Source organism: Periophthalmus magnuspinnatus, chromosome 9 (genome assembly GCF_009829125.3).
Source record: "Periophthalmus magnuspinnatus isolate fPerMag1 chromosome 9, fPerMag1.2.pri, whole genome shotgun sequence".
NCBI classification, from domain to species: Eukaryota; Metazoa; Chordata; class Actinopteri; order Gobiiformes; family Gobiidae; genus Periophthalmus; species Periophthalmus magnuspinnatus.
Window position 1 is genome coordinate 6,270,947 of NC_047134.1, and position 27,100 is coordinate 6,298,046.

Sequence of the window (27,100 nt, forward strand, 5' to 3'; positions counted from 1 at the left end):
AATGTGCTTAAAACTGCTCAAATATCGTACAATACGTTGATAAATGGTGTGTACAATGTCTTGTCATATTACACGTGTATGCTATTTATGTCTTTAAATCCTTTAAAGTCAACGAAATGGATGAGTTATGGTCGGTGTTAGCTTATTGTATCATAAACTAGTTAAATAAATGACTCGTAAAAGGCTGTGGTTATTAAGAAGAAACGATGCTGGGGTTTCTGTCCTCACGCCGGGCTGGGCTGGATGACCCTTTGAGACTGAGGCGAGCAGAATCAACACGAAGGTAAACAAGTAAATGCTCATTCAGTACTGAAGCCTACCGCTCATATTAAAACACAAACTTATTATTCTGATCCTCTTTGACAATATTCGTAAGACTTATTATTAATATTTAAACATTATAGATTAATGAATGTGCTCAAATGTGTCTGTAAATGTCTTGAGGGGGGTTGAGGTTGAAGTCGAGCACAAAACGCGAATGGATCATAAAATTAAGCACAAAAGGGCAGAAATATTATATATATATACATACACTTACCTTTCAGGGCTCTGGTTCTGTCAAACATCAACATATTCCCAGAAAGTTGATCTAATTCGTTCCATACAGGTCCAAAGAATATAATGCAGTGAAAAAATTATGTCCACAAAATAAGTTAGATCCTCCATTTTGAATCTGCTGCAGGAACGTATTCCAAATGTGAAATCTGCGCCGTTCACTTTTTTTTTTTTTGCGATTTCAGGCATGATAAACTGATTGGCTGACTGGCTGATTAAAAACAAGTCTGCAAAGAAGAGTGTGCCAAAATTCCTCCACAGCAATGTGGAATGCTTGACTGCAGTTGTTGCTGCTAAGGGTGGTTCAACCAGTTATTAGGTTCAGGGGGCAATTACTTTTTCACATGGGCCATGCAGGTTCAGATGGCTTTTTCCCCCTTATTAAATAAAATCGGCACTTAAAACTACATTTTGTGTTTACTTATGAGTTATCTTTGTCTAGTATTTAACTTTGCTTGATCTGAAGAGGCTAAGAGTGACAAAGGTGCAGAAAAAGGAAGAAATCGGCAAGGGGCCAATTGCTCATTGCACCCCCCAGGGTACAATGAGCAATCTATTGCTCATTGTACAGGATCAAATGTCTCAAGTAAAAAAAAAACAACACAAGTTATGATGTAATGTTTGTGAATAGGCTTCTTTACAATTATTGTACAACTAATTTGCTTTTGAAAATCATTTTTATGTTTTACTACAAAGGCAAATCACATCACAGGCCACAGTATAAATTTATATTGTTATTCTGACAGAGTCCTGAGTCTACAGCTGAATCCTGACAGAGATGTCGACAGAATCCACGGAAATGGCATCAACACCATTGACATTGATGTGGTCGAAGGTCGATAGTAAGTGTTTTTGATTTAGGAGAGATTACTAATTTATTTGTGTATTATTTTAAACTGTGGCTGTCACAAAAAAATGACAATGATTTGTTATGACCTGGTCTCTCTGAATTAGGTCACACTGTTAAGCAGACATGTTTGCAATAAAAGTATCTTTAACAAAAATACATTTGTCCACTGATCCCAAGGTTGGTGGTTTAAATCCCGCTCTCGACATAAACATCACTGGTAGAGTTGCCAGATCCACTGACCGACAGGTTGGCGATGCACTTCTCAGAGATGAATGCTGTTGTTATGTCCTTAGGCAAGACACTTAACCCACCTCGCTCCCAGTGTCTGCGTTCACTGGTGTAGAAGATTTGAAAAGATCTATAATCTAAATTTCCACCTGGGGATAACTAAAGTCTCTTTGATTGATTGATTTGATTTGAAGGGAAAATGTCATTACATTCATTCTAATTCTTGATGTGTCTGCAGCATGTTGTCTGGAGGAGCTGATGGTGTCATTGTCATCTACGACCTGGAAAACTTTACTGGAAAAACACAGTACACCTGCAAAGCCATCTGTACAGTGGGGAGGTAAAGAGTCAACACGCTTTACAGCCATAACAGATAGTAACGACTTTAACCATTAGGGGGCAGCCATGCAGTTTTTATTGAGGTAATGTGCTGCTATTGTCAATTTAAAATAAATTGCTTTACAATTGGTGGGGTAGTTTTTACGTGCTTCATTACTTGGTTGGTTTGATTTAAGATAAGGTGATAATAATCTACTGTTATTCAATGTTTATGAGGGAGGAAAAATGTGCTAGCATTAATAAACATTTTTCTATTGTAGCTGCATAGTAACATTAAGATAATAAACCATTTCCCTTGTATAGATTATCAGGTTTAATATTTGAATTTTCATTTTACATACTTTACATATTTATATACTTAATAATAATACTGAAAGAAATAGTGAATATTATACACGATCAGTCAAAAGTTTAGACATACCCTCCCATTCATTGATTTAAATATATATTTTTTTAATTTATACTAATTTCTGCATTTTATATACAAACAGAAGACATGAAATTTATGACGCAAGATATGTGGAATTAAGTAATTTTAAAAAAAGTTAAATAACTCTACAATAAAAATATATATTTTATATTCAGATCCTCAAAATAGCCTCCCTTTGCTCTGTTGAAAAATATTTAGTAATTTAACTTTTCTAATCCCATACATCTTACTTATATAAATTGTAGAAAGTAGTAAAAATAAAGAACACTTAATGAGAGTGCGTGTCCAAACTTCTGACTGATCATATTCTTTTACCTTAAATCCAGGTCAAATCGTCATGTTCACAAGTTCAGTGTGGAAACTGTGCAGTGGTATCCGTACGACACTGGGATGTTTGTCTCCAGCTCCTTCGACAAAACCATGAAGATCTGGGACACAGAGACATTGAAGGTGAGCCCCCCTCCACCTGTTTATTTGCTTTATTTTATTCACTCATGTTTACAACACTCCACCGTAAAAACAATCCCCACTGCGTCACATATTTCACTCCTTTTGTGCGTACCACTTTTGCCCCTTCGTGCCTCTTGGTTGCAGATGGCAGGCTGTGTGATGGCAGGCTGTGTGATGGCAGTCTGTGTGATGGCGGTCTGTGTGGTACTAGAGTTACACTGGCGCCACTGTTACCTCGAGAGGTCATTCAAAGGCCAGAGGAGAGCCCACTTGCCTCTCGTTTGTATTAGTCAGTGTTTGTATTCTCAAACACCTTCACGTTATTTTGTTTGTAAGAATGTCCCTGTGTGTTAGGCTCTTTGTGGAAATGAGCAATACAGGACTAGATTACAACTATAACAATGAAACAATAGAAATGATTAACAGTGTAATATTCACTTTTATTAACATTAATATTTGAAACACAATACATATTCTTCTTCTTCTTCTTCTTGTTATTATTATTATTATTATTATTATTATTATTATTGTATTTTTAGTTACTCAAAAATACCATAGAACTATTTTAGTTTTTCAGTCTTTTAGTAAAATAGAGGTAAAATTTGACAGTAGCTCAGTTAGTAGAGCGTTTGTCCACTCTCAATATTGACGGTGCGATTCCTATCTCTAATGTTTAGTTTTGTTCCTTCAAACTAATTCTTTTGAGATGTGCCACTTTTGTCTTGGTGGCACATGACAATGGGCATCAGGGGAAGGACAAATGGAACTGTGCTCTGAATCTCTCAAACACATTGATGGCTGTGATTCTGGAGGCATCAAAACAGGTTGGTGGTGCAATTCCAGCTCCCACAGATGAATGCTTTGATTATGTCCTTGGCAAGACACTTTACCCACCTCACCCCCAGTGTCGGTGTACACTAGTGAGTGAGTGTGTGTGTGAATGGGTGAGTGGTTCCTTGATGTAAAGCACTTTGAGCCTTGAATGTGGAGGTTTGGGGATGTGTATTACATTTACAAATGGATATTGTAGATCTTTTAAATTTAAAAACTTTGCTCTCTTTTCCCTCTGCTTCTGATTACAGTTTACTCCTCTACAGAGACTGAACAAACATGACCTCTCTGTTGTAGGCAGATAGTTCGAGGTACAGTATTTGACTTCTTACTGCTTGTGTTTATCGTACCATCTATAACAGAGGCTGCAGTGTTGAGGGCATTGGCTGGCACTCACTGACAGGGCGCAGGGCCGAGGAGACACTGGGCCTTTTTATGCCTCCAGAATTACAGCCATCATTGTGGTTGAGAAATTCAGAGCTCAGTTCCATTCGTCCTTGCCCTGATGCCTGTTGTCATGTGCCACCAAGACAAAAGTGGCACATCTCAAAATAATTAGTTTGAAGGAACAAATCTAGGAATTGCAACGCCAACCTGACCGCTCTGATGATGTTTATGTTGAGAGCGGAATTCAAACCGCCAACCTTCAGATCATTAGACAAACACTCTACCAACTGAGCCACTGTCGCCCTGTTTGGTGTACTGTACTAGTGTATTTACCTCTCCTATGGTGAGATTTGAGCTGAAGAGGGTTAAAAAAGTGACTTCTATGGGTCATTATAGCTAGAGATGCACCGATACAATACTGGTAACAGATATTGACTTCCAAATATCGGTGCAGTCGATATCCTGGTTTGGCATTTAAATTAGACGTAATAAGACTGGTCATACTCGGCCCATAAAGTCTCAGAATGTTTGAACTTTTATACACACAAAGTTGTTCTGTTGTTACTTGAGTAATGAACAACAGCTACCTACAAAATGTGTAGTGAGTGTTTCATTCTGCTGTGTGTTTGCGGCACATTTTTAAATGAAGAATCGTTTTTGTGATAATCACTTTGAATATTTTCTGTATTTTCTTCATTAACATCGCACTTCAGAATGTGTTATTGTAACAGGTCTAACCATCCAGAATAATAATAATACTAGTTAAACAGAAGCACACTGGATACTACCTCATCATGCTTTGACTGGTGCTTTAAATTCACAAAGAGGGGTGGCTAAGATATGAAATCATAATCTTTGAAAATATGTGTAGAGGTCTTTCGTTTGACAAATGTAGTACAAATGCTTTGGACACATTCTTAATCTGAATTCTGACTTTTTCCTCTGTGTTTTAGCCTGCAGAAATCTTTGAGTTTGAGACGAACGTGTACAGCCACCACCTGTCTCCCATTGCACGAAAGCACAGCCTCATCGCAGGTCTGTTTCTCTGAAAACTTCTGGTTTAATCTGTTTGTTCCCCAGAGCTAAACGCTACGTGCTAACTTAACACGCCCTCAGCTCGTTTCCTCTGGGTAGTGACACAATTGGCCAATGAGATCTTTTTAAACCTTTATAGAAGCCTGTGTGTTGGTGTTTCGGATCAGTTTGAACAGATTTCTTTGGTTTCTAGTCTGTAGTAAAATAAAAAATGTAATCTGTCAACTGAACAAAAAGTTGTAGGAGTGAGGGCCATAAAAAAAACAGGCTAATTCTTAAACTAACTAACCCTATCTGGACGTATGGAGATGGGTCCATAAGTGCTACTCTGGTTCTGCCCACGGCTCGGCTGATGGGTTCCTCTTGAGACATAAATGAATGGGTCAAATGCAAAGAAGAATAAAATCTATATATAACCTTGTAACAAATGTACGATTAGAGTTAAGCATTAAGCGGAAAAAGATGGATGTAAAGTCTAAAAGCAGCACGAGAACACACTACAAACATATTTACATAACTGTAGAGCAAAGGCAGTGGTGCAAGAAGTACTCAGTTCTGTTACTTAAGTAAAAGTACAACTCCAATTCCAATGAAGTTGGGATGCTGTGTAAAACTAAAAAAAAAAAACCAGAATACAATGATTTGCAAATCCTTTTCAACCTATATTGAACTGAATAATGATAATTTAATGTTCAAACTGATAAACGTTATTGTTTTTATGCAAATATTCACTCATTTTCAATTTGATGCCTGCAACACGTTCCAATAAAGCTAGAACAGGGGCAACAAAAGAATGGGAAAGTTGAGGAATGCTTAAAATACACCTGTTTAGAACATTCCACGGGTGAACAGGTTAATTGGAAACAGGTGAGTGTCATGATTGGGTATAAAAGGAGCATCCCCAAAGGCCTCAGTGATTCATAAGCAAGGATGGGGCGAGGTTCACCACTTTATGAACAACTGCATGAGCAAATAGTCCAACAGTCTAAGAACAACATTTCTCAAAGTACAATTGCAAGGAATTTAGGAATTTGTACAGTCCATAATATCGTCAAAAGATTCAGAGGATTTGGAGAAATCTCTGCACGTAAGTGGCAAGGCTGAAAACCAACATTGAATGTCTGTGACATTCGACCCCTCAGGCGTTACTGTATTAAAAGCAGACATGAATGTGTAAAGGATATTACCACATGGGCTCAGGAACACTTCAGGAAACCATTGTCAGTTAACACAGTTTGTCGCTACATCTCCACGTGCAAGTTAAAACTGTACCATGCAAAGCGAAAGCCACATATCAACAACACCCAGAAACTCCACCGGCTTTTCTGGGCCCGAGCTCACCTGAGATGGACTGACGGAAAGTGGAAAAGTGTGCTGTGGCCTGACGAGTCCACATTTCACATTGTTTTTGGAAATCATGGATGTCGTGTCCTGTGGGCCAAAGCGGAAAAGGACCATCCGGATTGTTATCAGCGCAAAGTTCAAAAGCTGAAGCATCTGTGATGGTATGGGGGTGTGTTAGTGCCCATGGCATGGTTAACTTGCACATCTGTGAAGGCACCATTAATGCTGAAAGGTACATACAGATTTTGGAGCAACATTTCTTGCAGTCCAAGCAACGTCTTTTTCAGGGACGTCCATGCTTTTTTCAGCAAGACAATGCCAAGCCACATTCTGCACGTGTTAGAACAGTGTGGCTTCGTAGTAAAAGAGTGCGGGTACAAAACTGGCCTGCCTGTGTCCAGACCTGTCTCCCATTGAAAATCTGTGGCACATTATGAAATGCAAGATACAACGGAGACCCCGGACTGCTGAGCAACTGAAGTTGTACATTCAGCAAGAATGGGAAAGGATTCCTCCTTCAACTCGTCAACAATTAGTGTCCTCAGTTCCCAAACACTTATTGATTGTTGTTAAAAGGAAAGGCGATGTTACACAGTGGTAAACATGCCCCTGTCCCCTGCTTTATTGTAAGGTGTTGCAGGCATCAAATTGAAAATGAGTTAACAATAAAGTTCATATCAGTTTGAACATTAAATATCATGTCTTTGTAGTTTATTCAGTTCACTATAGGCTGAAAAGGATTTGCAAATCATTGTATTCTGTATTTTTTAAGTTTTACACAGCGTCCCAACTTCATTGGAATGGGATTGTACAGATACTGGGGCAAAAATATACTCAAGTAAAAGTAAGTAAGTATCACAGGGAAGAAAAAAAAGTAAAAATATTAAAGTACCTGTTTAAAAATGTACTTAAAGAGTTAAAAGTAAAAGTATTTCTATTTGTATTATCTTTATTTGTATATTTTTGTTTCACTCAAATTATGAACGTGTTAAAAATAAACTCTCAGCCTTTTCAGCAGGTCTCAGACAATAATAAAAAATATTTTTACTTTTCAGTCCAGTTCAAAAATGTAGTGGAGTAGAAAGTACAGAAGCCTGCTCTCAAGTAAAAGTAAAAAGTAACCACTTCAAAATATATTCAAGTAAAGTACTTTACTACTTCTCAATAACACGTTTTGAAGAGCGATATATTTCTACAGATATACTGTGATAAATGATAATATTAAAACTAATCTATGTCACTGACACAATAACAACAGCAGTGAACCATTTTTAAACAGACAGGATCATTAAAAGGCCTGAGGTGCAACAGATAAACAGCAAAATTAACCAAAAATGAGCGATAGGAGTGGCTTATTCCCCCCTCTCCAGCTCAAATCTTATCATATTACAACAAAAATACCCCAAAACTCCTACTTTTACTAAGAAGTAAATATAGAGCCCTAAAATATACTGTCCCACCTTTCATACACTGAACGGTAAGTCGATATAGTGATTTTCATGATAGGTTTAGGTTGAAGTGACCCAAGAAAACTAAACCAATGTAGCGAAGTCAAGGCAAGTTTATTTTTATAGCACAATTGGTACATAAAGTAATGAAATAAAAACCTTTCAGTCATATGCCCAGATAAACAGAATTGTTTGGAGCTTGGCTTTAACATTGTCAGAGCAGAGACCTGGCTCACATCTTCAGGAAGCCTCTTGTAGGTCAAAGGTCGAAGTCACCCAAGAAAACTAAACCAAAGTGACGAAATGAGAAGAAAGGAACAAATCTGAGCTTTGAGTGGCTGAGCCAGACAGACCGGTTGCAGCTCAGGCCTCACCTTGTTTTAAAGATACATTCTGTAAGAATGGCGTTGCCTTTTCTGTTGGCCCTGCCCTGACGCTCCTCGCCAAACTGGTTTTAAACATCTATACTATGTTTTAAATGACTTTTCAAAGCTTGTAAAGGATTTTGTTCCTAAAAAGCAATGCTAGCTTTTGAAGGTAACATAGTTTAAGGAAAATTTTAAAGTTTAAAGTTTTTTTAAGGAAATAACAGGATTTTTATATATTTTTTTAATCTATATTATATTTAATATATATATATGTATATATGTATGTAGATGTATGTATGTATGTATGTGTGTATATATATATATATATATATATATATATATATGAAAAAATATATATATATATATGAAAATATATATATATATGAAAATATATATATATATATATATATATATATATGAAAATATATATATATATATATATATATGAAAAATATATATATATATATATATATATATATATATATATATATATATATATATATATATATATATATGAAAATATATATATATATATGAAAATATATATATAAAATTTGAAATCAAGTCAGTGAACCACACCTTATCTGTAAGATGTGAGGAGCTTTAGTTCTGCTTCACATTTTTGAAGCCTCTCCCTCTTCCTTTGTATCATAAAATAGAACAATGATAAGCAGGATCCTTAAAATAAACAATAGTTGCGACTTAGCGACTTTATTTCCTAATCAAAACTAAAATAAAAATGCTAAATCCTCTTTGTATAAACACATTGAAAGATATTTTTTGTTCAAACCCAAGTTATAGACGTCTGGGATTAATGGGTGTTCTTATCTTTTTCCTCTAAGTTTTAATTATATCTGAATGCATAACTTGTAGGTTAATCAGTAGTTGTGATTCTTGAGGTCACAGTATAAACATAATAACTAAAATGTTATAATTTAGAAACAAAACTAAGTCATTTCAATTGTAAAACTGCTGTTTGTTTTTATTCACTTAGTCGTATACTGGAGGAATGATAATCTGTTAGACCAGTGGTTCCCAAATTGTGGTATGTGAATGTTGGCGCCCCCAGAGAGACCAAGGAAAATCTTGTTTTGGATTTTGGGGATCTCTCAGGCCAAATGCTTTAAAATTTATGCACATTTGATTTAATTGCAAATATTCTAACTATTAGCTATAATATAATGTGTTCAGAGTCACCAGACATCTAGACCTGTGTCCATAACATATTTTGAAGTGCGACATATCGCTGATGTATATATAAACGATAAACAATATTGAAACCAAATTCTATAGCAGAATTATTCCTCAAACACTGTTCGGAATCTACAATGTAAAAAAAAAAAAAAAAGAACTGCAATAAGATAAAGAGCAGAATAAAACACTTAGTTTTGTGTCTGTAATGAATATAGAATTTCAAACCTCATTGTAGAACAGAAAAATAAATAAAATCGTCCCTCTATTTAAAAAAAAAAAGTACCATAAAAAATAAATATTGACCCTCAAAAATGCTTGTTCACGGTCTCAGGGGGAGCATGAGTACAAATGTTTGGGAACCACTACATTAGACAGTATCAATGGAAGACAGAAGGGTCTCACTGTTTATTTATTTATTTGTTTATTTTTTATTTTTTGTATTATCTTAAAATCATATCATCTCATTACTAATAGCTAATGTGTCTTCTGCCTCCATATAACTGTAATGTAATCTACCTCGTGTACTGTGTGTTCACTTGTACAGTCGGCTCCAAAAACCCAAAGATCCAGCTCTGTGATATGAAGTCTGGGTCAAAGATTCATGTTCTTCAAGGTTAGTTCAGCCACCATATTATAGTAACTTTAGTAACCATATCAAAATAACCATAAAAAACATATGAAAATGTAGGTTTCTTTGTCTTTTTAGGGCACAGAGCAGAAGTCCTGTCTGTAAGGTGGTCGCCCAGATACGAGTACATATTGGCCAGTGCCAGGTAGGAGCCTTGTTTGAGTTTTAACTTTTCTTTTATTGCTAATAGTGATGGGACATCAACTGTATATATAAATGGACATAGCTAATCTGCTAGCCCATGGGTGCCCAAACTCTTTTCACCGAGGGCCATATCTTGAAAAATATTCGACACGGAGGGCCACAGTGGTCAATACAGACGATAATTCAGATGGTGCATTTAACATACTTTTGACTTCATACTTTAAATAAGGCTTGAAATATTAATATTAGGTCTGTATGACAATGCAATATGATGTTATTTAGATTGTATTGGTAGGATTACTCAAAGTTGCAGTAAAAAGTACTGATTATGATCAATTGGGCCAGTTCAACTGAAGGCCTGAGGGCCAATAAAAATTGGTCTGAGGGCCGCATTTGGCCCCCAGGCCATAGTTTGGACACCCCTAGCCGCTGCATTCCAAATATCAAGTGAGCATGGCTGCACTTCTGGCTCCATCAACTCTGGCTCTAATTAACTTCCTCTCTCTGTTAAAATGTTCATATTAACCCGCTCTACATGATCCTGTGATTTTTACTTTTTATATTATGTAACTCAAGATATGAACATTAATAACAGACAAATAAGATGTCTTCTCTCCCCGAGGTCACTCCCTCTAGCATTAGCAACAGGTTATTTTGCATATTGGTGAATTGTGGAGAAGCTCAACCAGGGACGGGAGTTGAGAATTAGCTTTTGCTACAAACTCTATATGCATCACATCAGCTGCAATGTTCATGTTGTAACTATGTCAGATTGCATTGTCCCTGTCAAATAAATATATAAATAAAATAAACAGGTTTGATTGACAGCACTGCTAAGAAGTGCATTACCTTCATCAGCCTTGCTCCAGATTGGCTCTTTGATTTCTATAATACTCAAGGTTGAAATTACAAATATGGAGCTCTGCTCCAAATTGGTCCCTATAACTGCTAGCCTCGATGAGCTTCATTTGACTGGAGCCGAACGCTGTAGGTGACATCACACTCACTCACACAGTCCACTTCTTCGTACAGGCTATGTGATGGGACAAGATCTTGCAAAATAATTGCCAAACTCTGTGCACACATGTGGAAAATTATCTCTTTATCTTTATCTATCTCTATTTTTTCCCCCTCATGTTTACATTTGACTTTTTGCTTTGGTTGGTTATGTTTTGAGAAGTTATAGTTTAAAAAAGCTGTTCTACAATGACAAATCCCATATGACTGTATTCTCTGATCTCTGTTCTAATGTTGTTTCCTCATCACAATCATATCTGAAGTTGTGATTTGTTTCATTCACACGTTTAACACATAAACCCTTCATATTTAGGCTGAGTTCTTCTCTCAAACAGAAAACACTCTGTTCCACCTTGTGATGTCATGTGGTAATACAGGAACTGCTCCACTGTGTTTTCAAACTCCATACACCTTCACTAGTATCAGTTGGATAATTTCAGCCCTGGAATTGACAATCTCTACTGAACTACAGGTAAAAGGAGCTGTTAACTTGAAAACTACCACTTCATGACATCACAAGGTGGAACAGAGCATTTTGAGCTTTGGAGATGTCGACAGAGTAATAATAAAGTGTTACTCAAACGTGTGACCGAAACAAAACACAACTTCAGGTATGTTTTTGAGGAAGTATCAGCATTAGGACATGGCTTAAAGTTCACAAGTCAGTCAGTTTTGTGTAATATAGGACCTATATATAGGAGTTGGAGTATCATCAGCTCCTTTCGTGTACACGCTTCCTTCTCCAGTTTTATGTTAATAAAAATAAATAAAAATTGGTGATACTTGTAGGATTCGACAGCGTCATGTAGTCACTTTGGCACAAAAAAAAAAAAGCAATGCTCCCTAGTATTATTTGCAGTTATCTATAAGGGGCGCCGATAGCATGCAGCGTTTTTTTGTGAGGACTTTTATGGCAACGTCAGCTTCCACTGGGCACAGCGGTCTTCTAATGGGGAAGTCTGTGAACTTGTTAGTTTTATTAAGTTATTTTACATGAATATTGTGATTTAAAATGTGCAAATTATAACATAATGATCGAGGTACAGGTGTCACAGATTATAACTATAGAGAGACACAAGCATTATAGGACTAATTTAATGTTAATTTTTCCATTAATGATTATAGATAATATTGTGTTTCTACACATAGCGTCTATACCTGCCCAGAAGCAGTTAAGCTGCAATGTCCTGTCAATATGGAGGCTGGATTCATGTTGTTAGAATTCCTACATCACCCATAGACTGTATATATAAATGGTCACTGTATATATAAATTGTCACATTCCAAACAGGAAGTAAGCACTTTCTAAAAACTGTGACCCCTCTCTCTGTAACTGCCACTGACAGGCTTGTCATTTTGGTCTTAAAATGTTCATATTATTCTGCTCTACATGATCCTGTTTTTTAAATTCACTATTGTGTCCATTAATCAAGATATGATCATTAATAACAGAGAAATCTGTTCGCTCCCGCTAGTGTTAGGTTTCATTGATAGCATTGCTATGTGCCTGCTCCCTGCTAAACCAGTGGTGTGGATGGGAAGGGGCTTTACCTTCCACAGACTTGCTCCGGATTGGCTCATTGGTTGCTAGGATACTCATGGACGGAATTCCAAATATGAAACACGAAAAAAGTCTCAATCGAGTACTGAGTGAGCATCAAAATCATATCTATTTAGATTCCTTAGTCTCTGTTTATGTAATCAGCTTCATCCATACAACTAATTTATGTAATTAAAAATGCCTTTTTTAGTTTACTCAAAAGTCAGACTCTGGTTTTAATATTTTTGGATTACAGGTTATAGAAATATTATTATTATTTTATTATCACATAGATAATAAGGAATAATTTTGTCTGTGTAGCAAGTACAATATTTTTAGTGCCAAAGCAAATTCATGCTAAACGTGTATTGCCTTTATTTAGCTTCTATACCTTACACACGCCTGGAGTAGCAGTAGCACATGATAGGTACAGTTCCCATCTGCTTTGGTCTTTCTGTTTAGACTTGCTAATTAACCCACAGGGACACTCCCATCTCTCTGGATTATGACTGAATTTCAAAACAAGCCATGCAAAAGTAAACCTGAACTCTATTCTATTAAAGAACTATCTAATCCCAGTAGAAAACTGCTCTTTCTATGACTTTACTTACTGACAGAATGGCCAGTAATCTCTCATCTCAGAGCCGCTAGTTCACTTTGCTTATGTAGCATTTCCACAAGATGCTGACTCTTGTTTGTTTAGCGTTCTTATCTTATAGCGTTGATGTGCGCTAATTGGCATAAAGATAATGTGTTCATTTCTGTTCTAAGTGCAGACAGTAAGGTGAAGGTTTGGGACGTGCGACGGGCGACCGGCAGCTTGTTTACTTTGGATCAGCACAATGGAGACAAGTCCAAAGCCTCTACAGAAGCAGGTAAAAGAGAACTTATGGAATTACGTTTTTGTTGTATCTAAAGGGACCAGTTTTGATTTTAAAAGGAGCATTTTATAAATAAAGTAAAACACTAGAGTCCTGGTATCAGATCAAGTCTTCACCAATAGCTGTGTGCCAAAGTTATTTCATAATTATTATTCCAAACCCGGAACACTTTAAGCTTTAAGGAATGCTGTTTACATTTCCACCTCTTAGAAAGTTCTGCCTGTTTGTACAGAGCAATTTGCAACGCGTTCTAATCACAAGGCTGTTTCAGATGAGGAATACACTCTTATAATACACTATTTTACATCAAAACATAACAATTGTTTTGGACTAAAGGTGCACTTCGTAACTTTTCTGGTGTGATTCCACCTCCTGCTCATCTCCAAGGAGATGTTATTGTTTTGTGTGCAACATGGAACAGTACAGTGTTGGCTACGTCCGTCATGATAACACATTTTGAAGTGCGAGGTATTGCTGAAGTAAATATAGACGATAATATGCTTATCAAACTCTAAAGCAGAATTATCCCCAAAAAACAGTTCTAAATGTACAATATAGTTAAAAATATGAGCTGCATTAAATGAATAACAGAACGCAAATCTGAAGTAGGTGCTTTGTGTCTATAATGAGTCAAAGAAGTTCATAATTCAATCTTCTACAGCTCAAATCTGATTCTGGTGGAGAAAAATAATTAAAATGTTTCCAAAAATTGCTCCATCTGTCATGTAGTATGTAGCATTAAACTTGTCTCATTTTTATTCAATTCTGTGTGTTTTTATTGGAAAAAAATACCTCAAAAACATGCATTCTTATTGTGTGTAGGGTCGCCTCTCCACAGATATAACCTGCCTTGTGGCATTACCTGCTTGTCTCCATGGAGTTTAATGCCTTTAATGCCTGCGAAACAACATATAGCTAAAGCAGTGGCATCTTCATAGAGAGAAGCAGGTGGTGGATCTAGACATGATATCATGCACAAGACAATATCATCAAGAAATTTTAACAGCCCTTATTAAAATGCATTTATTTTATTTTAGGTTTATAGAAAAGTATGTGTCTTTGTCAAATATAAAACCTCATAACCTTAAATGGCTCTTTTTTCCTGTTTTCTCTCTAGACACCAGAGCTCGTTCATTTTGCACTGCAGACAAATGTTATCTTCAATCTTATTAAACTTTAATCATGCAGAAACATTTTTAACAGTGAAATGAGCTGTTGTCTGTGCAAACTCCGGTCTGGTCCTTCAGGTTAACACATACTTTGGATTTTCTCATTAGAGCAGAGGTCGACATTCTGAACAGTATCGGTCTTTCCTGTTTATCGTTGTGTTCGTCTCAGAGCACCAGGCCTCAAACGCATATTATGTCATGTCTTTGTTTACAATGCTGGATGTGTCCATGTGATCTTCACCCCCTCCTCCTCGTGTATATTGTTTACTAATATTACTACTACTGCTACTACTGCTACTACTATTGTATTTGCACATATTAAAACTGGCCTGTTGGTTTCTTTGCAATATTTCACCATGTAACTTTTCTGGTGAAGGGTTTACCACCTGCTGTTATCCATGTATTTCATTACAGTTTTTTTATTGTTCAGGTGATCAAAACCATTCACTAGAAATGTTACATAGTGTGCCTTTGATATTTTTTAATAATAATAATAATAATAATAATAATAATAATAATAATAATAATAATTATTATTATTATTATTATTATTATTATTATTATTATTATTATTATTATTATTATTATTATTATTATTATTATTATTATTATTATTATTACTACTACTACTACTACTACTATTATTATTATTATTACTATTATTATTATTTATTTTTTTATTATAGTTTATCATAAATTCTAAGTGTAATTTATACTGTAAAAATCTACCCTGTTTTGTGTGGGGTTAGTTAGTTAATTGCTGTGGTTATTTTATTTTTTAATTAATTAAAACGACAGAATGAAATTAAATTGAAAATAATAATAATACTAGCTTGTATGTTTTGTGCTGATCAGCAAACACAGCTCATAATGGCAGAGCGAACGGCCTGTGCTTCACTGGAGATGGCCTGTACTTGCTGACCACCGGGACTGATGACCGAATGAGACTCTGGAACAGCGCCTCAGGGGAGAACACTCTGGTGAGCTCTGGTAGAAATAAGACATACAAACTCCAAAAACCTGTAAAACAGAATACTGAATGTTTACAGAATGCATAAAGCTAATTTATTTAAACGTGTACTGTAACTTTTTCATACTCGTCTCTATGGAGATTCATTTGCACTGCCCGGAATGATTTATACTATTAACATACAGGTCAGATCTGTGAAGAATTGAGTCTCCTCACAGTAAGAACCATAGGTTGTTAAAAAAGTGGACTAAGTGAGTGTGACGTCACCCACAGTGTTCGGTTCCAGTCAAATGTAGCTCATCGAGGCTAGCAGTTATAGGGGCCAATTTGGAGCCCAGTTCCATATTTGGAATCCCAACTGCGAGTATCATAGCAACCAAAGAGCTAATCTGGATAAAGGCTGTTGAAGGTAACACCCCTTCCTGCCTGCACTGCTGGTTTAGCAGGGAGCGGACTCTTAGCAACTCTGTCGATCAAACCTCTTTCTAACGCTAATTTGTCTGTTACTGATGTTCATATCTATATAATATAATAGTGAAATAAAAACAATAGGATGCAGAGCGGGTCAATATGAACATTTGAAGACCAAAATAACGAGCCTGACAGCAGCAGTTACAGAGGAGGGATCATACTTTTTCAATAGTCAACGGAGCCGGAAGCACGCCCATGATCACTTCCTATTTGGAACACGGTGGCTAGCAGGTTTGCTGTGTACATTTACAGTCCATTTTCAAGGCATTTTTGACAATTAACCAGTAATTGGATAAATGGAAGATATGGAAGGTATCCATTTAATGCCATAGTGTGGAACATTCCACGCAAAGAGACAAGCAGATGAAGAAACTTCTGCCTGAAGAGTTACCTTTACTCATCAGCATTTAAAATCTTTTGCATTTCAGAGTCTATATTATGAGCTGTGGTCCAGACAGAGGTTGTAATGCGCTCTTAATAATCTAACGCTGATGAACAGTGTCTGCACCAGAGCAATGTGTGAAAACACAGGCCTCACCTGTGTCCCAGGTAAAAGTGTACACAGGCTCCGGTTTCCTGTTGCTTTAATGAGGTTGCTATGGAGGACATTTTTCCATCGTGGGACCAGGGTGGACTAAGGGTTCTCACACTGTGGGGCTGGTGCAGCAGAGGAAGTGTGCTCAGTACTAACCAAAGTGAATGCTCATTTGACTGTGGCTTTATGTGAGCTGTGAGGTTAGATTCACTTGGAATGGAGAGGGCTGTAAATAGAGAATAAAGGGACTTGGTTGGACTATGATTAAATTATATACAGGACATTATTGCCACTGTTTCTAGAGTCATGTTAGATTTAATATAAAGTCACTTAACATGAACTTTTATGCCCAAGATTTTCACAGTTTATAATATAGCGATCTTCTTTATGAACGCATATATGGTGCTGTTTCTCAGGGTCTAGTCTTAGGACCTGTATTGTTATCATTAAGTACACAGTACTGTACAGTAGCTCATACATCACAACATAAATAAACACAGGGAAAAACAAATGGTAATTATATTCTAAATTCTAAATCATTAAAGTAGGAAAGATCAGTAGACTTGTGATAAGTAAGGCTAACATAGTCAGATTTCTGTATGTACAAATAAAATAAAATTGAGTAATATAAAAAATATATCTACAAATGTGACTATAGTAGCTTTGACCTCACTCTCCCATTTAGTCCTCCAGGCCCCACCCCTCCTCCCCTCTCACTCTCCCTTTTATATCAGTTTTAGATAAATCTGAAACATACTTTCTCTCTTTCAGGTTAATTATGGGAAAGTTTGCAACGAAAGCCGTAAGAGGCTCCAATTCTGTGTGTCCAAAGGCTGCAGTCCTGAGTTTGTGTTCGTGCCATGTGGAAGCTCTGTGGCTGTGTACACGCTTCACACTGGAGAGATGGTCACCATGCTCCGAGGACATTACAACAATGTGGACTGCTGCGAATTTCACCCAGACTACCAGGTGAGAGGGGGAAGGAGGGGAGAGAGGGAGAGATGAGAGGGAGAGAGGATGAAGGGAGGGGAGTGAAAAAGAGGGGGAAGAGAGAGGAGGAAGGGGAGAGAGGGGAGAGGGTGGAAGAAGAGGGGGAAGAGATAGGAGGAAGGGAAGAGCCAGAGATGAGACAGAGGGAGGATGAATGGAGAAGAGAGAGAGGGAAGAGGGGAGGGGAGAGGGGAAAGAAGAGGGGAAGAGAGGAGGAAGGGATGAAAGGTGAGATAGGGAGGAGAGAGGAGAGGGGGACGAGAGAGGAGGATGGGATGTTTCAGAGGGAGAAGAGAGAGAGTGGAGAGAAGTGGGAACAGTAAAGATGAGAAAAAGGAGGGAAGAAGGACAGAGCAGGAGGAGGATGGACAAGTGGTGAGAGGGGCAGAGATGGGCAGGGGAATTGAAGAGAGGGGAGGAAAGAGAGAAAGGGAGGGACAACACCCACATACTGATTGATATTTTGAATATGAGAATATAAGTCAGGCAAAATCTGAATTGAATTGTCTGCTTCCACGTGGTAATATTAAAGATGCAGTATGTAACTGTGCCTGGAATGTTCTGCAGAATTACATTAAAGTTACAGGTCAGGTCTGTGGAGAGGTAACCCCTCACAATGTTTTTCAGGGTATTTTGCGCCATTAAACTACCTGTAAATGAATAAATAGACAAATGAGGTTAAAGCACCTATGACAGGTTGGACTGGACTCCTTTTGCTAAAACACACTTAAGATTATTATATTTAAGATTGTACTGTAATATTTAAAAAAATTCCCAGTTATTTAGGCTTAAAATTTTACTTGCTGGTTGGCAATCATGACATCACACAAGAGACATAACAGAATCATGACATCACACAAGAGACATGACACAATAATGACATCACACAAGAGACATGACACAATAATGACATCACACAAGAGACATGACAAAATAATGACATCACACAGGAGACATAACAGAATCATGACACCACACAAGGGACATGACACACAATCATGACATCACACAAGAGACATAACAGAATCATGACATCACACAAGAGACATGACACAATAATGACATCACACAAGAGACATGACACAATAATGACATCACACAAGAGATATAACGGAATCATGACACCACACAAGGGACATGACACACAATCATGACATCACACAAGAGATATAACAGAATAATGACATCACACAAGAGACATAACCGAATAATGACATCACACAAGAGACATAACAGAATCATGACATCACACAAGAAACATAACAGAATCATGACATCACATAAGAGACATGACACAATAATGACATCACACAAGAGAAATGACACAATAATGACACCACACAAGGGACATGACACACAATTGTGACATCACACAAGGGACATGACACACAATCATGACGTCACACAAGAGAAATGACACAATCATGTCATCACACAAGGGACATGACACATAACCATGTCATCACACAAGGGACATGACACACAATCATGACATCACACAAGAGAAATTACACAATAATGACATCACACAAGGGACATGACACACAATCATGTCATCACACAAGGGACATGACACACAATCATGACATCATGCAAGGGACATGACACAATCATGACATCACACAAGAGACAACAGAATCATGACAAGAGACATGACAAAATCACACAAGAGACATGACAAAATAATGACATCATACAAGAGAAATGACGCAATAATGACACCACACAAGGGACATGACATACAATCATGACATCACACAAGGGACATGACACAATCATGACATCACATAAGGAACATGACTCACAATCATGACCTCACACAAGAGAAATGACACAATCATGTCATCACACAAGGGACATGACACACAATCATGACGTCACACAAGAGAAATGACACAATAATGACATCACACAAGGGACATGACACACAATCATGACATCACACAAGAGAAATGACACAATAATGACATCACACAAGGGACATGACACACAATCATGTCATCACGCAAGGGACATGACACACGATCATGACATCACACAAGGGACATGACACAATCATGACATCACACAAAGGACATGACACACAATCATGACATCACACAAGGGACATGACACACAATCATGTCTTCACACAAGGGACATCACACACAATCATGTCATCACACAAGGGACATGACACAATCATGTCATCACACAAGGGACATGACACACAATCACGCCATCACACAAGGGACATGACACACAATCATGTCATCACACAAGGGACATGACACACAATCATGACATCACACAAGGGACATGACACACAATCATGACGTCACACAAGGGAATTCCACAACTCTTACCTAGAAACCATGTAGTGTACTGGGCCAAAATTCCTGTAATGGACAGAGAATTCCTGACAAATTAAAATATAAGACTTTGTTTAAATAATATTTAAAATCTCTGAAATAATGTGTTTCTTGTGTAAACTGTACCTAATTTTTTGACAGAATTCTGTCATCAATGTGGGATATCAGTAGAACTCTCTAGTTCCTGTAAATGTCAACATATTTTTCATCTTTTCTTCTCAAACCGCTTCTTGAATTGTGTAGAGCTATCATTTATATTTACAACAAATTTTATCCACCAGATTAAGTAGCAATTAGAGAATCATCAAAACCTGTCATATGAAGTTTAAAGTCATACTGCGGAACCTTCCATGCAAAGTAATGGAGACAAGCAAGTGGCAGGTTTCATTCATTCATTCTCATTAGTTTGTTTGGTCAGTGTATAACTCAGTACAGTCTACATACTTTATATTCAGTGTGATGCCCATAAGATAAAATATTCAGTGTGTAGAACCTCTCAATCAAATCAAATCAATAATTTAAAGAAACTACTGAATATTTTGTGTTGGAAATTATATTCTACTGTCTAAAAAGTGTTTAAAATCATTCTCAAGTATCAAGCCTGACACATTTCAGTGCTATGGCGTTACTATGGGCTCGTCTTTACACAAACCACTGGACTCATCACAGCTGCTGCTTTTATCTGCACTTCCCCTTCTTTGCTTCTTTTACAATGTTCCTTCAGCTCGAAATTAATTTACAACTTCACATTTCGGGATCACCATGACACCACCAAACCAGCTCCATATAGATAAGTACCAAAGTCAACTCTCCCAAAGCTCGCTCCATTATTAATGCAAATACACAGGGTGTGACGCAGCATCAGTATTTGGCTAATGTGGTTTTACTAATGTGAACTTTGACCTTCTGTGTTAAGTGCAGCTTACATGCAAAAAAGTGGTGTTGTTATCAGTTCAAGTTTGCAAAATATAGTCCCCACTCTCTCACGCCTGTTATCTTAGTATTATCTGTAGTTTTTTTAGTTGTTTTAAAGGTTGCTTGTAAATATACAAGCATCCTATTAGAATTGCAACTGAATCAGGTTTGGCTCTAGAAAAACGTTACATTTTAAATCTATGGAGGATAATTATATTTAGAATTTTAAATGCCATAAATGAGTTTCCCACTTTTAATTTTGTGAATTATAACTGCTAAATAACTGCTAAATTTGTATTTTTTTGTACACTGAAAAAACAGTAGGTGAAATTTGGAATGAAAATAATTCAAATATGCTTTTTCAGAGTAAAGAAAAAAAATCAAATTGAGAAGTTAAGCAGCATTTCAAAATCTATGCTATATATATATATATATAATATATATATATATATATATATATATATATATATATATATATATATATATATATATATATATATATATATATATATATATATATAAAATATAAAATTGCATTAGAGATTTGGCCTGTAACATGTAGCAAAGCATGAATATGCAAGGCTCATTGTACAAATTGTTTTCCAAATGCATTAATTAAATTAATAATTAATTTCTTAAATTTCAGTTAAATAAACACTGCAGAATAGTGCCAAGTGCTAAAAGATTAACAACTTGCTGAAAAGGTCAATTTAACAAGGTTTACCCTTACGTAACCTTTTAATATTATTAGGTCATATTCAGCAGGCCAGATTAATAAGCCCAAAGGGCCATGTGTGGCCCCCGGGCTGTAGTTTGCCCATGTCTGCTGCAGACTGTATAAAGAAGTGGACTAAGTGAGTGTGATGTCACCCACAGCATTTGGCTCCAGTGAAATGAAATTCATCGAGGCTAGTAGTTATAGGGGCGAATTTGGAGCCAAATTTCATATTTGGAATTCTGACCGCGAGTATCATAGCTTCATTTAACCAGACACTCCCTCAGGAATACTTCTTTATACAGTCTATGGTCCCTGTGCTCAGAGGGGGTCCTGTGGATTACGTTTTGCCCTTCAGAGTTCTTTAAGTACTCTTATCGTTAGCGATAGCTTTTCCACCAATGTCATTCTTTTGTTCAATGTTATATTGTCATTGAATAAGATTTTGTGTTTTCTAGGAGTTGTACAGCGGAGGTAAAGACTGTAACATTCTGGCTTGGGTTCCTGTTCTACGACCCCCAGATGAAGAAGAAGAAGAGGCCGATACCAAGCAGAAGGCAAGTGACAGTTCAACCAACCAGTTGGGCGGCAATGCTTAATCTGAATAACCGGGGCTATTAAAATACTTGTAATTGTATTTTGATAATTGTAATCTTTAACTAAAGTATACAAATTCTAAAACACAAATGCCAAAAGACCTTTTTATAACAGCAACATTATTTTAATTAAGATATCAAAAAGGAATTAACTCCAGTTTTTCATCAATAATTCACTTTATTCGTAAATATTTTATATCTAGAAGCCTTCATGGCTGACAGCGCCTCAGTTGGTAGAGCATTTGTCCAGTGATCCGAAAGTTACCAGTTCAAATCCCACTCTTGACCTAAAGACATCATCGGTAGAGCGGTCACATCCACTGACCCACGGTTGGTGGTGCGATTTCAGCTCTCACAGATGAATGCTGTTGTTGTATCCTTAGGCAAGACACTTAACCCACCTCGTCGCCAGTGTCTGTGTACATTGGTGTATGAATGTGTGTGTGAATGGGTGAGTGGTTCCTTGATGTAAAGCGCTTTGAGCTTTGAAGGTGGAAAAACGCTATATAATGTGACCATGATCATTTATTATTCAATTTGCACATTTTACTTTTTATCTGCTTAAAACTGTGTAAAATAATGTAGAAATACACACAGGAAACAAGTAAAGCTATCAGAAAAATGTGAAGTAGTAGCTAATAGCAGTAGTTGGAGGCCAGTATATATATTTTAAATAAAAGCCTTCATGTTGCCCTTCAGAAACAGAAGTTTAGTACCACAATAATCAAATGCAGTAGCCATTTTGAATTTGTGGTATGTTTATATTGTGTCCACTGCATTTGACCCATCCTTAAGTGCCTCTGTAGTAACATGTGAGATATAGGACCCTTGTGACACTAGTTCAGGGGGCTGAGCTGGGTCAGGACTACTTTAGCTGAAGAGTTTTAGTTCATGTGCATGTTACAGGTGGGTTGGGGAAACTGAAAGTCCATTTGACAAATCCCCTTTTCCTGTATTTACACTCATGCCCATCCCACATACCTTATCTTTAAATAACTAACCGGTGCTCTACACTTTGAAACATGTACTACAGTCACAACTGAATCTGTGGCTTCATTTGCAGATAGACACATAGAAGTGTTTCTCAATCTCAGCATAGGGATAGCAGAGACAGAGGCTGCACTAGCACTGACGCATGATTGGCTGCAGGTGCTGGGGTTTAGGGAGAGACCATTCAGATCAGAGAAAGTCCTTTCAGGTTTAAAAAAACTGAATTTTAGTATTGAAAAAGGCAAATGAAATGAGAGACTCATGTGAGGCTCATTCTGCTTTCTGATTGGATAATCGCCTTGAACCAAAACACCAACAATGAACAATTACAATTCAATTACAATTACATAAATAAATTACATCAAGAATAAATCAGCATTAGAATTGTTATCAGTAAATGTTATATTTTTGATTTGAACCATATACTGTATATATAAATGGACATAGCTAAATTGCTAGCTACCGTTTTCCAAATAGGAAGTGAGCTTGGGCACCTTTCCAGCTCCATCGACTCATCAATGGTTCAAGTTCACTTTCTATTGAAAAACTCGCTTTGTAACTGCTGCTGTCAGACTTGTCATTTTGGCCTTGGTTCATATTAATCCGCTCTTCAAGATCCCGGTGTTTTTATTTCACTATTTTGTAAGTAAATCAAAGTATGAACAACAAAGGTTAGCAATAGTTTTGATTGATACCTGCTCCGTGCTAAACCAGGGAAGGGGTGTTACTTTCAACAGCCTTACTCCAGACTGGTTCTTTGGTTGCTGTGAAATATGGAACTTGTCTCAAAATTCACCCATATAACTGCTACCCTCGACCCTCGGGCTTCATTTGAATTGAGTCAAAGGCTAGTAGTCCACTACTTTATACAGACTATGCATTAAACACGTTTACGTCATATATGCGTGCACAGTTGGGTCATGTTTATAAAATTTAAAATCAAAATTGCACTTACAGTTCCTTTTAATACATTTTCCCAGAATGCATTGCAGTGCCAGAAACGAGATCGGTGAGCAGAGTGTCACATCAGTGGTATTCTAATGCTGACATGGTCGTGTTAAATGCCCCATAGAAGTTTCACTTACAAACCCAGGGATGCTCTGGTTCCAACATACTGTTTAAACATGCAGCATTTTGTAAGTGTTTATTTTATTACTAAAGCCTCGTCACCCCTCCTTCACGTTCAGATGATGGCACACACATAAGCTGCTTGTCCAGACACATAGTTTTAGGAAAATTATAGTTATTCCGGAAGTTGTGTTCATAAAAAGCACTTGGGTATGATCATTGCAGTGGATCCATATGAGCCGAGTTAAGTTTGGATCATACTAAAACATGATACAACAGATATATTCTACAAGTAGATGTTGAGGTCAAAATAAGTCCACAATGTGCTGTCTGCATCTAATTAGAAAACATTTTATAGTCAGATAATCAGAGAGTACACTTTAACCACCTTAACGTGGTGGAGGGGTTTGAACACCCGAATGATCCTGGGAGCTATGTTGTCGGGGGCTTCATGCCCCTGGTAGGGTCACCCATGGCAAACAGGTCCTGGGAGACGGGTCTGAATAAGAGCGGTTCAGAAGCCCTACATGAGGAGAGAGACAGCAAGGCCAGTTACGTCGCCCGGACTGGCGTTACCGGGGCCCCACCCTGGAGCCAGGCCTGGGGTGGGTGCTCGACAGCGAGCGCCTGGTGGCCGGGCCTTTCCCCACGGGGCCCGGCCGGGCCCAGCCCGAAGGAACGACGTAGGGCCGTCCTCCCGTGGACCCACCACCTGCGGGAGGAGCCATGAGGGGCGGGTGCAGAGAGATATGGGCGGCAGTCGAAGGCAGGAGCCTCGACGACCGGATCTCTGGACATGGAGACTAGCTCTGGGGACATGGAATGTCACCTCGCTGGGGGGGAAGGAGCCTGAGCTTGTGCGGGAGGTTGAGTGTTACCGGCTAGATATAGTCGGCCTCACCTCCACGCACAGCTTGGGCTCTGGAACCCAACTCCTTGAGAGTTCATGGGAGTTTGCCCAACCAGTCCACATGTGTTTTGTGGATCTGGAGAAGGCATTCGACCGTGTCCCTCACAGTGTCCTTTTTGTGGTTGCTCTGGGAGTACGGGGTCCGGGGCTCTTTGCTAAGGGCTGTCCGGTCCCTGTATGACCGGAGCAGGAGCTGTGTTCGCATTGCCAGCAGTAAGTCAGACCTGTTCCCGGTGCATGTTGGACTCCGCCAGGGCTGCCCTTTGTCACCGGTTCTATTCATTATATTTATGGACAGAATATCTAGGCGCAGCCAGGGGCCGGAGGGGGTCTGGTTTGGGAACCACAGGATTTTATCTCTGCTGTTTGCAGATGATGTTGTCCTGATGGCTTCTTCGAGCCAGGACCTGCAGCAGGCACTGGGGCGGTTTGTAGCCAAGTGTGAAGCAGCTGGGTTGAGAATCAGCTCCTCCAAATCCGAGGCCATGGTTCTCGACCGGAAAAAGGTGGCTTGCCCTCTCCGGGTGGGTGGTGAGTCTCTGCCTCAAGTGAAGGAGTTCAAGTATCTCGGGGTCTTGTTCAGGAGTGAGGGAAGGATGGAGCGTGAGATTGACAGGTGTATCGGTGCAGCGTCTGCAGTGATGTGGTCGCTATATCGGTCCGTCGAGGTGAAGAAGGAGCTGAGTCCAAAGGCTAAGCTCTCGATTTACTGGTCAATCTACGTTCCTACCCTCACCTACGGTCATGAGCTTTGGGTAATGACCGAAAGGACAAGGTCGCAGATACAAGCGGCTGAAATGGGCTTCCTCTGTAGGGTGGCCGGGTGCACCCTTAGGGATAGGGTGAGGAGCTCGGTCACACAGGAGGAGCGCGGAGTAGAGACGCTGCTCCTACACGTCGAGAGTAACCAGTTGAGGTGGCTCGGGCATCTGCTCAGGATGCCTCCTGGACGCCTCCCTAGGGGGGTGTTCTGGGCATGTCCCACTGGGAGGAGGCCCCGAGGAAGACCTAGGACACGCTGGAGGGACTATGTCTCTTGGCTGGCCTGGGAACGCCTTGGGGTCCCACCGGAGGAGCTGGAGGACGTGTCCAGGGTGAGGGAAGTCTGGGAGTCCCTGCTTAGACTGCTCCCCCCGCGACCCGGCCCCGGATAAGTGGAAGAAAATGGATGGATGGATGGATGGACACTTTAGCATGCTAGTTGTTGTTAGCTTTACAGTGACAGCAAAATCTCTGGTCTGGTATCTGCAGTAAGTCCCACATGATTGAATTGTTCACCGTGATTACAAAGTGCTTTTCACAACTCTGAGTGTTTAAATGTAAGTAGTTCTGTTTTTAAAAATCATGTACAGTGCACACCCCTTGTTTTGAATAAATGAATAAAATAAAGAAGTGTCATGGTTGTTAATAATGGTCATGCATAATAATACATATGTGTGCTTTTTGTACAGAATCCTGCTGGACCGACATCTTTGAATCCTGCTTTTCAGGATGCATGGAGCAGTGATGAAGACTGAGGTCTGATCCGGGTCTGATCCTGGTCTGATCCTGGTCTGATCCTGGTCTGATCCCGGTCTGATCCCGGTCTGATCCCGGTCTGATCCCGGTCTGATCCCGGTCTGATCCCGGTCTGTTCCCGGTCTGTTCCTGGTCTGTTCCTGGTTTGATCCTGGTTTGATCCTGGTTTGATCCTGGTTTGATCCTGGCTTAGTTGTTTTCAGACTTGGTTTTGTCCTGTTCTAGTCCTGGTT

At 38.5% G+C, this 27,100-nt stretch overlaps 1 protein-coding gene across 1 annotated transcript; it reads left to right on the plus strand.

Annotated features, from left to right (window-relative positions):
- Positions 1-21: 21 nt before the first annotated feature.
- ercc8 (excision repair cross-complementation group 8) lies at positions 22-27,092 on the plus strand. The gene is made up of 12 exons (XM_033972115.2): positions 22-283; positions 1,302-1,397; positions 1,872-1,973; positions 2,729-2,852; positions 5,024-5,105; positions 10,004-10,072; positions 10,166-10,232; positions 13,560-13,663; positions 15,694-15,818; positions 17,586-17,783; positions 22,244-22,342; positions 26,801-27,092. The coding sequence occupies exons 1-12, from the start codon at positions 207-209 to the stop codon at positions 26,864-26,866; spliced, it is 1,209 nt and encodes a 402-aa protein (XP_033828006.2). The 5' UTR covers positions 22-206; the 3' UTR covers positions 26,867-27,092.
- Positions 27,093-27,100: the final 8 nt, after the last annotated feature.